We start from the raw sequence: 11,100 nt of genomic DNA, 5'->3' as shown, positions 1-11,100 counted from the left end.
TTATTATTATTATTATTATTATTATTATTATTATTATTATTATTATTATTACATGTGTATCAGACGTTCTGGGGTGGCAAGGAGGGAGGATACAGGATGCAGAGATGGCATTAGCTTGCATTTTGGGGTTGAAAACAGGGCCAAGGGAAGATCATAACTTGCACTGACCCAAATACGCACAACACACACACGCAAGAGGTTTTTAAATTTGACAAAATCTACACATACTGGTGCCTGGTTCTTTAAAAAAAGGAGGGGGGAAGCGCACTTCCGATTGCCCAATGAGTGCAGGAAACGTCATCTATGACGATCACGGAACTAAATTTGACTGACAGGAAAGGCGTCTTCACTTTAACCCGATTTCTCCAAGAGGGCATTCAGGGTTAAAATACCCTGATTGGTAGTCAGCACTTGCTTCCAGAGCAATTCAGGGAGGGGGAAACCGAAGCTTCCCAGTTCCTTCCAGCGCAAAAAGGTCAGTCTGAATGGGCCCTTAGTTTGTTGTGGCAGCAGAGCTCTCTGACATAGAAGGCTATCTCACAAAACTACAATTCCCAGAATCCCATAGCATTGAGCCATGACAGTTAAAGTGGTGCCAAACTGGATTATTTCTGCAGTGTGGATGCAGCCATGGGGGGGGGGATTGCAAATATTGGTAGACTCCCATCCAAAATGAACTGAACTGGAATTTGCTGGTCAGAGTATCTTCAGCAAGTGAGCCCTATCCTCTTTCAGGCTATACCATTGCACCTACCCTTACCCCAGCCACACACGCCTTTTTCAGTTTGTCACTCAGACTGTCAACTGGTATTTCACACTCACTGAGTTGGTTCAGTCCTAATTGGGCTGTTTTGAGGTTTTCCCTCCTGGTTTTTAAGAACTTCGTCATACTTGGGGATTATCCATGTCTCTTGATATCTCTCTCCTGTGTATAGATGGTGCTGTTTTTGGCAACATAAAGTCTGACAATAAATTTGAGTTAGAATAGAATAATAGAATCGTTTTCTTTCTTTATCTCCCACTTAAAAACTGGTAGCTGCTTCCCCCAGAAGGTACTTATCTTAGATCCAGACATTGAGGCTTTCTGCACGGTCATTTGGGACGTCCTCCGGACGTCCCATTTTAAAAAAGGGGCGTCTCTTTTAGACGCCCCATGTCCTATTACGGACTCCGTCCGTACAAGATGGCGGCGCCCTTTCTACATGGGCGCCGCCATCTTTACGCATCGGACGCATAGCGTCCAGACGCGTCGCGCTGCTGCTGACGTAGCGAGCGCGCCCCTGGCGCCTCGCTACGTCGCAAACGCGACGCAAAAAGAAGCTCCATTTTGGAGCTTCTTTTTTCGGTCCGCGCGGGAGTCGGGCCGTTTGAAGGCTCCGGCTCCCCCGCGGACCTTCTGGCGGCGGCGGCAGACCGCCGCAAAGCGGCGGTGTGTAGCCCGCCCTTATATTTATTAAGTGAAAGGATGTGGAAAAGGCCTTCTGCTTGTTTTCACCCTAATAGTGTGTTCATGTGTTTGGTATGATTTTCTCATGCTGCCATTCTTGAAAGTATTTGGTATTGGCATGGAACCTTTCTGTGTAATGGGAAAGGCACATAGATTAGATCACACTAATTACACTAACATAGATACTTATATTTATATTCCTCTTATACAAGGTCATTTCCTTGTCCCTACTATCACAACCTGGGAAGTTAGGTTTAGAAGCCTAAGCATTTCACACATGGAGCTTCCTTAAGAAGTGGAGAATTGGCTCTCCCTACTCCTGTTTCAGTATTATAACCATTGCATCAAACTAGCTCTCACTATAGTAGCACCTTATAGTAGCAGATGTCATTTAGAGACTTCTTCTAGCTTCTACCATCTGACAACATGTAGATGACACCATTCTTTATGTAAGGCAATTCATATTTACAGTCATATCTCTAGTCTAAGATAGACGCTCTGTTTGGCCAAAGTGAATCTGCTCCAGTATGCTGAAACAACCTTATTGCTTCTCCTTCTCTGTGTTACTTGACTTTCCCAGTTATTTTCTGATCACTTATCAGGTTGACTGGAATTTCCAATTGGAAAACAGACACAAAAAATGGGGAAGGGAGCTGCAGTGTTTTCTTGTCTACCATTGCAGTGATGTAAAAAAACATGAACTGATTTGATTCATCAGCATACAAGATTGGATAGTGAAGTCCTTATTTTGTATGGAACCTGGAAGATCAGATTTAGTTAAGAACATTAACTGGAACTGGAACAATAGCAAATGGGAAAGAAAGAGAATGTTGCATAACCATCTACATATAAATAATTGATAGTAGATGTTAATTACTAATGTTTGAGGATGTAAAAAGACTTCATTTAACCCGTTCCAGATAGCTTGCTGGTTGTAACATTTTCATATATCCCAGGCTTGCTTCTCAATACTGCTGCTCTTATCAATCTCATACAAACTGTTTCCTACACAAGGGACAGAAGGAATATTCTCAAATATTCTTGTTTTCAAAGAGAAATTGTCTCAACTCGTGACAAGAATTTTAGCACTTTTTCTGATTTTCTTTGCAGGGGGGCAAAAATGCTTGCACAAACTATAACCTTGTGCATTTTTTTTTTTTTTTTTGGGCAACAAAACATGCTTCAACATAAAGGAATTTAGGATGATGTTGCATGAACCTTGGCTTCCACAGTTTGAAAGACCCTTACTGAAATGTTTATGTATGTGTTTTTTTTGTTCATTTCAGTTATAGAGGCTATGACTGTCGAAACAATTTATTCTACACACAGACCGGAGAGGTGGTTTATCATATTGCTGCTGTTGCTGTTGTGTATAGTAGACAACAACATACCCAAAGACTGTATCTTGGTCATGATGATGATATCCTCAGCTTAGCCATCCATCCTGTGAAAGATTATGTTGCTACTGGACAAGTGAGTTTTTATCAATGTAAAAGATGGCCTTTCCTATTTCTGTATTAATTCTAAACAGTTTTGTTTTGCAAAATTCAGATAATAAACTGTTGATAGGACGTAATGTCATAATTTAACATTTTACAAATGGCATCTGCAACAAAAATATTGCAATGCATCCATATTCTCCATCCTGCACCTTGTGCAACAAGAATTGCACACCATCTCCTGGGAATACACTACTATGCTGTCAAGTTTCATACATACAGGTGCATATGCACACACACACAAACACAGATTTCCATTTTTATGAAATTACACTCAACATTCAGTAACTCCTGAAGGCTTCTGAAAATACTTGAAGGGTTTTGTTTCTTTGTTGTGGGTTCCTACTTCTTATTTGTATTGTGGTACCATCTAGAGACCACATGCAAATGAAAAGCCTTTTTTGTTTTGAAGGAAAAGTAGTAATGGAGCCCTAATTTCCCTCAGTCAATTTTCTACAAATATTTCTATAGAATATCATGCCCATCTTTAACCCAAATGGATTTGGCACTGTGGGAATTATATCATGTAACACATTTCACTATATAGTCAATTGACACTTCCAAGTAAACATGTAAACTGTGGCATCTGCACTGCTGAAGTAAACCAGGTTGTCACCACTTTAATTGCCCTGGCTGAGTGGTATGCAATTCTGGGAACTGTAGTTTGCTGTGGCACCTGAGTTCCCTGACAGAGAAGCCCAGATGTCTCATTAAACTACAGTTCCAGAATTCCATAGCATTGAGCCATGGCAGTTAAAGTGGTGTCAAACTGGATTATTTATGCAGTACTGCTACAGCCTTAGAATGTTACCTTACTTCTTCAGTTTTCTGTTTAAAGTGTGTGGGTTTGTCTTACATGAGAGGGAAAAACATGAAATGGTGTAAGATAAAAGTTTGAAGAAATATGAGAAGAAAAAGTGTTAATTATTCCTATAAAATTTTTATGTTTAAGCTAACAGCATACCACTTGTACTGTGTTGGTGGTACCTGTGCAGGTTTGCTTTATTGGCTTGTGTGGGGTATCAAAAGGAAGTGGGAGATACTTACAACAATATAATACATCTATGCCAAAAGAAAAGGATAGTAGTATGTACAGGAAAGGTAGGAGAAAGTTTAAAAGAAAATAAAGAAGTTCAGTTTGAAGGATGTAAGAAGCCATTGATGACTAAACATCCAAAAGTATAAATCATAGGAAACATTTTCTTTAGTTTGGCTAGAGGGTAGCCAGTAGAAATGTAGAGGATGTTATATGAATCATCAATGTGATAGTGCTGGTCAAAGGATCACCCCAAAATAGAATTCAGAAAGGAGGAAAGAACTGCTTGAAGGCTTGAAGCTCAGTGGATCAATAGCCAAAAGCCAAATAGCAAAAGAAAGACAAAGTACTGAAGAGACTGCAAGAGTGGCAGAAGGAAAAGCAGAAGAGGACAGACTAATAAAGCTGAGGGTTATTTCAGGGAAAAAAAGATTGCAGTCCAGTGGTATAAAAAAAATGCTGTCTGATAAGGATGCAGAACTGGAATGGAGAAGTAGAATTTCACATAGGAAAGAACCCATGGCCCCAAGCATGCAGCAGAGGGTTTTCAAGGGGAAGTACTTGAATGTTTTAGTACTCATTTATTCATTTGTTTTTTAAAACCAACATAAACAAAATGCCACCGATACACTATATTGCACTGCAACCATAAAATAAAATCACAATAAAATCAGAGGCATAAAAACAACAGAAGAGAATATATAAATCACACTTCCAAATCCATAAAAAACAAGTAGATTTTAACCTAGTGATAGAATGTTAGTATTGGTACTTGTCCAGTTTCTTTTGGGAAGGTAATGCCACTATGAAGTTCTACTCCCTTGTTCCTACACAATGAATTTCCCCTGATAGTGAAACCCAAAGAAAAGCCTTTTCTGAAGATGTCATGGCACAGGAAAATTGGTATAGGAAGAATTACTCATTCCAGATGCAGGCAGTGGGCTGACATATTCACAAGCTTGTCTGAATCATATGGCCTAAACCAGGGATGGAAATCAGGCATTCTTTTAGATATTGTTGGACTGCAGTGCTGCTAGGATTTGCAGTCTAGCAAGATTGGAAAGATGCACTTTGGCTTTCCCTGGTATAGAGAGATTTAGGCGACACAGCTTTAACTGCCATGACTCGGTGCTGTGGAATCATGGGATTTGTAGTTGGTTGTAGTACCCGAGCTCTCTGACAGAAGCTATATGTCTCTGAAAACTATATAGAAACATAGAATTCTATAGCAGTTAAAGTGGTGTCACACTGCATTATTTTTGCAGTGCAGATACAGCCCTAGCTGAGTGTCATCAGCATACTGATGACAGACATATCATTTTAAATGAATAATAACTTCATCCAGTAGCTTCATACAGATGTTATATAGCATGCCAATAATTTTTATGGAATAGAATCCTCTCCATTCCCTTGTTATTTTCTAATACTATCCCAAGCAGGACCACTCCATGCTTCTGGTTCCCATGCTACAGAGCTGTTCCAGCAAAATATTATGACTGTTGGTATCAAAAAATCTCTGAGAGATCAAGAAAAAGTATCAGGGACTCCTGGCCTTCTCCATCAGGGTGACTATGGCTATCTAGTGTCAAATCCAGCCCTGGAGCCAGATTGAAAAAGATCTAGATAATCTATTTCATAAACATGTGCCTAGAATTGAAACATCATCTAAAGCAGAAGCGAAAAGAATGTGACTCACAGGCCACATGCAGCTTTAGTCCTTTTTTTTACAGCTCTCCAAGCCACTAGATCCCACTCCAAATTAAAAATTTGGTATAAAATCACCAAAATGTTCCTAAATACTGCCTGGAGAAGCAGTTTCTTGTTTAAATCATCTAAAAAAATAGACTTCTGTTCATTTCTGGGGCATATTTTAGAGGAAAGCACAGCAGTAAGGGGCACAGAGGTAAAATATAGCTCTGCCACAGTTCCCACCCCTGCCATAAAGCACATTGTTCCCTAAAGGAATATTATTGGACTAGACATTTGCTATTAACATTTCTCAATTCAGAGGAGAGATTATACAACTGTCTCCTTTAGTGGCTAGTGTCAACTCTCATACACAAAGAAACATTGACCTTGTAGACTTACCCACTCACATCCATCCAACTTGTTACCAATAATCAAACTAAACAAGGATTAAGACTACAGATTGAGTATCCCTTATCGGGAATTCCAAATTCCAAAATTATTTACATGGGTGGCTGAGAAATCCTTGCTTTCTGGTGGTTCACTGCATACAAGCTTTGTTTCATGCACAGAATTATTAAAAATATTGTCTATAAAATTACCTTCAGTTTATGTTTATGCATTGTATACTAAACTAATGAATTTCAAGTTTAGGCTTAGGTCCCATCTCCAAGATATCTTATTATGTAAATACAAATATTCCAAAATAAAATAAAATCCCAAATTCCGTTTCCAAGCATTTTGGATAAGGAGACTCATACTGCATAAATTGTTGGCTGATCCACACCAAGTAGTATGTCCCTACCTGAAATGGATCCCATAAAGACAGGTGTGAAGTGTTCTCTTGGGGTGGTAAAATAAAAATGGTGGCAGAACCAGCATTGATAATAGCCATTTTACATTTGGAGAGTATAAAAAATTGACACTACAGGTTTCCAAGAGTTTCTTTGCCTGTTTGATAGGGTCTGATTTACCAGCCAAAAATCAGCTGATTTTCTACCTGAGAATATAAACAGTAGGAGCAAAGTAAGAATGCTTCACCACTGTCAGTGCTGTAAAATAGGCATGTCAGTGTGTTCTCACTTGTATCCATTCATTGTTATTCATGAAACTTGTGCCATCTGTATTCTAGCTGTCATCTGCCTGTTTCATAGGCTGTTGCTCCTTGGAAAACTGGAGAATTAGCCAAACTCTACATGACAGGAGTGTTGCAAAGGGCCACTGACATCTCATGGACATTTTTTTAAAATATAAGAATTAAGGGGAAGATATAGAAATGGAGAAGTGCAGCAGTTCTCAAAATGGAAAAGAGGTTGTGGGCGGCAAATTGTGGGTAAGAACCCAAGGCTAAGGGAAAATGTGGGCAGGATGCCTCAGGTAGCTCTTGATAAATTACAGTAAAGGGCACTTAGGAGACTGCAGGTTCAGAAAACTAGACCTTGGTTTATAAAAGATTGTGATAGCTAAGAATAATTACTGACTGGTTTTGTATGTACAACTTCTAAGATCCAGTCCTTTCATTTAGGTTGGGAGGGATGCTGCTATACATGTTTGGGATACCCAGACACTCAAATGTTTATCACTACTAAAAGGCCAGCACCAAAGAGGAGTGTGTGCACTGGATTTTTCAGGTAAGCTGCTATCCATTCCACTACCACTGGAGTGAAAAAATTAAACTGCTCATTCCCCATACTAATACAGATAATACTGATTTATAGAAGACAATTTTCCTTTTTCTGTGCTTCCTGGAGTACCTTTATGATAGCACCTCCTCTCCTTAGAGTAGCAGTCTGGGTCCCATCATAGTAGAGCTCTTTACCAGATGGGAGAAACTGTCCTGTCCTCCTAGACAGGCCCTACTCAATGGCAATGAGGCAGGGTGTAGGGCGAGTTCTCAAGAGGCAGCTTTCTCATGGGAAAAAAAAACCAAACAAAAAAAATCTCCTCTGAAATTACACTTTCAACCATTGGCTTTGGGGCCGCTGGCCTTTCCCACCCTGTGTAGGTCAGGTTAGACCTTTTACTGTCAGATTCACAGGTAGATGAGTCCTCAGATCTAGTCAGTACCCAGCTTCTTATACTACTGGAAGAATAAGGAAGGGCCTCAAGCAGATTTATCTGGGGTAAGGTTAAACCCAGTTCCTGGGTGCATGTTACCCTGATACAGCAGTATCTCTCTACACACACACACCATATACCTGTGCATCTATCAGCAGTCTTTCATAGCCACTTCCTTCGCTTGTGATCAGCAGACAAGAAGACCAGCAAAGATTTTAGCTACACCATACAGTGAGTTCAAACTGTGGAACAAACAATATAAAAGAACTCAATGCTTGGAACATGTACTTTTGTTTATAAGCAAACAGCAACTGATTGGATGAGGGAGTGAAGAGGCTCATTCTGTCCTGGATCTCAGTAATCGGGCCCATCAATTGTTGTCTTTTAAAATCAAACTAAGGACCCTGATATCAGAAGAAGTCAAAGTCTCTATTTCCCAAATTTCACAAGATAGGTACCAATGATATTCTCAATTCTCCTCCTGAGATAAGTTGTCTGAGGGAGAGTCTTCACTCTTTTAAGTAATACTTGGGCTGCGCTGCAGTTATATGCAGATCCCAAAGCCTGAAGAAAGATCCTAGAGAGAGATTGCCTTCCTTTTCTGGAGTAGCTTCCTACACTTGACTTCTCTTCACCCTACACAGACTAGGAAAACAGCTGATGCTGAATTGAAACAACTTAATGAACTTTGCTGTAGAGCTCCATGGCTTCCCTCATCTTGATGTCAGGCCCAAAAGTAAGACAAAGTGGTTCCTTGACAGTAGGGACCATCTGGATTTCACATTGCTTAGTCATAAACATGTGACATTCTGCAGTGACTCTCAATAGTTAATGTGTTCAATGAACCATTGGCACATATATACTATACAGTACTTCATAGTGTTTCCCTCTCCTTTTGCTCTATTTGCCAGTGATGCCTGGACAATAGTTGGGAAGGACTGGTAGGCAGCTTGAGTTTCTGTAAGACTCAATTGATGGGTTTCAATTTAGCCCAGTGATTGGCACCTGCAGCTTGTTGAAAGCCAGATAATGAGATGTGTCCCTTCCAATTTGTTGCTGTTGTGTGCCTTCAGGTCATTTCTGACTTATGGCAACACTAAGATGAACCTTAGTGTATATGACTTACCCAAGGTCATCCAGTGGGTTTCCGTGGTTGAATAGGGATTTCAGCTCTGGTCTCCAGAGTTGTAATGCAACACTTAAACCACAACACCATGCTGGGCTTGTCCCTGTCAACAGACAATCAAAAAGTTGCTTTCTTAAAGACTGAATGCTTGGTAGATAAAGTTATCCATGCTGTGGTTATCTGAGGATGTGCATTTTAATGTCACAGTGTCTCATATTTCATGTTCTGAATTGCTTTTGTACAGCCGATGGTAAATGTTTGGCATCGATTGGATTAGATGACAACCATACCATTGTACTCTGGGACTGGAAAAAGGGAGAGAAGATGGCAGCAACGAAGTAAGAACATGGTCGTATTAACATTCTGAATTGTATATTTTTGAGAATATTGTTAAATCACAATTGTAGTATGCTGTTTCAAGAGTCCAGCCTCCTCAGCACCATCACATATTCACCTTAAATGTATGCATATATTCTCTACACATGACATTTTCTAATGAATGGGTTGAGGTTGGACACACAGAAGGGTGTGCGTTCTGATTGTCTTCTATCTCGATTGTGGTTTTCCCCTTCTTTTTTTGCAGTGAATAAAAACCTGATCAGGACATTATTTGCTTTGGTTGCATGGATTGGATACACTGAAATCCTTGCCTTGGATCGTCAGGTTTTCTCTCATGATTAGCATAGAGTTAATGGTCATTTATAGGTGCTTTCATGCTTTCCCTGTGCCCCCAAAAATCTGCTCCACTTAGCTAAGGTCTTTTGTGAAATAATGTTGGATGTGGTGCAGGATGATGAGGAATGCAGACAGAGCAGGTAGGCGACAGGCTCCCCGCACCACACACACACACCACTTATGTGGATATGTATCTATGTATCAGGGTCTCCATACATTCATCTGATCCTTGATTCTGCAGTGTCCAAAACATTTGAATCAAATTACCTATGTATGCCCTCCTGCTGTATCTATGATGTTCAGCTGAAGTGTGAAATTCCCTCTCTGAGTACATCTACATTTCAATTTTAGTGGTAGAATTTTATTTGATATAAATAGATTTGCAAGTCTCACCTGTTTCTGCCAGGCCACCTGTTCTAGCCCTGCTTTCATCTTTCCCTTCCTAAATATGAATAAACATTTTCTAGTGAGTCTTTGATTTAATTTGGTGTCTGGGATCTTAGCTGTTAACCTAGCAAGAGCTAGGAAGCTTTAGTTACTGCTTGAAGGGTTGAAGCAGTAGGAAAGAGTTTGGTCATAGTTTGGTTTTCTAAAGAATGTTCTCATTTCAACTTTTAAATAGAATTTCCTTTTTTATAAAATAAGATCTGTGGGGCAGTGTTTTAGCCAATCATGTGTCTTAATGGTTTTTCTGAACATAGTGCATTTGAAGTGCAGTTGGCAGATTCAGTAGTAGGTTTATGTTAGTGTTAATATCTTTAACTGGATCTTTCCATACAATTAAATTTGAGTAAATTAAGAGATGAAGATGGCAAGACTGCATCGGGATCAAATCTCTACCAGATTTCTGTACTGGTCTACGACTATAATAAAAAATCTATTCTATTCTATTCTACCAAATCTCTAGAAAAGAAGAGTATGAGAGATTTAGGTAAAGAATGAATGGGTGAGTTCCCCCTCCCAATAGCCTTTTAAAAGCTTTTGCCATGTAGGACTCTATGATGAAAAGAAAAGATCCATGTATCCCACACAGGCACAGCTAACTACATGCAGAAGTATGTTTCCTACCCCTGTTCAGCAACAGTGGTGAGGGGAGTGTGGCCCGCAGTGGGTGACACCCCAGAAGAGGCGTGATACCTTTTCAATCAGGAAACCTCCATTCTTTACATTTTACTATATTTTTAATTCCTAAAATTAATCACAACTAGTATTTCTTTTCAGATGTTCTTTAATGTGTTTACTCATGCACACCTCACAATTTTACAAAATTTCCAATACAAGAATAGGCAGACAACTTACATTCTCTTTACTTTTTAATATATTGCAGGGGTCATAAAGACAAGATATTTGTAGTGAAATGCAATCCTCATCATGCTGATAAGCTTGTGACAGTTGGAATGAAGCACATCAAATTTTGGCATCAAACAGGTACTATGTCATATGAAGAATTTAAGTCCCTTTGCTATTTTTTGTCTACTGTTCTGAACAATTCTGTCATGCACCTGCTCATAGTCATATCAAACATATGAAATGTGAGAAGAAGTATTCCTGTCACCACTGCTGCCATCACTGC

General features: G+C 39.6%; 1 protein-coding gene across 1 annotated transcript in view; it reads left to right on the top strand.

Moving 5' to 3' along the window:
- EML6 (EMAP like 6) overlaps positions 1-11,100 on the top strand; it is a 205,811-nt gene that overhangs the window by 124,156 nt on the left and 70,555 nt on the right. The window contains 4 exon segments of the mRNA XM_042472788.1: positions 2,734-2,920; positions 7,194-7,299; positions 9,097-9,190; positions 10,855-10,955. Of these exon segments, the coding sequence (XP_042328722.1) occupies positions 2,734-2,920; positions 7,194-7,299; positions 9,097-9,190; positions 10,855-10,955 (488 nt within the window).

Source organism: Sceloporus undulatus, chromosome 1, assembly GCF_019175285.1.
Source record: "Sceloporus undulatus isolate JIND9_A2432 ecotype Alabama chromosome 1, SceUnd_v1.1, whole genome shotgun sequence".
Lineage (NCBI taxonomy): Eukaryota > Metazoa > Chordata > Lepidosauria > Squamata > Phrynosomatidae > Sceloporus > Sceloporus undulatus.
The sequence above is the reverse complement of the archived record's forward strand: the minus strand, read 5'-3'. Positions and strand labels throughout refer to the sequence as shown.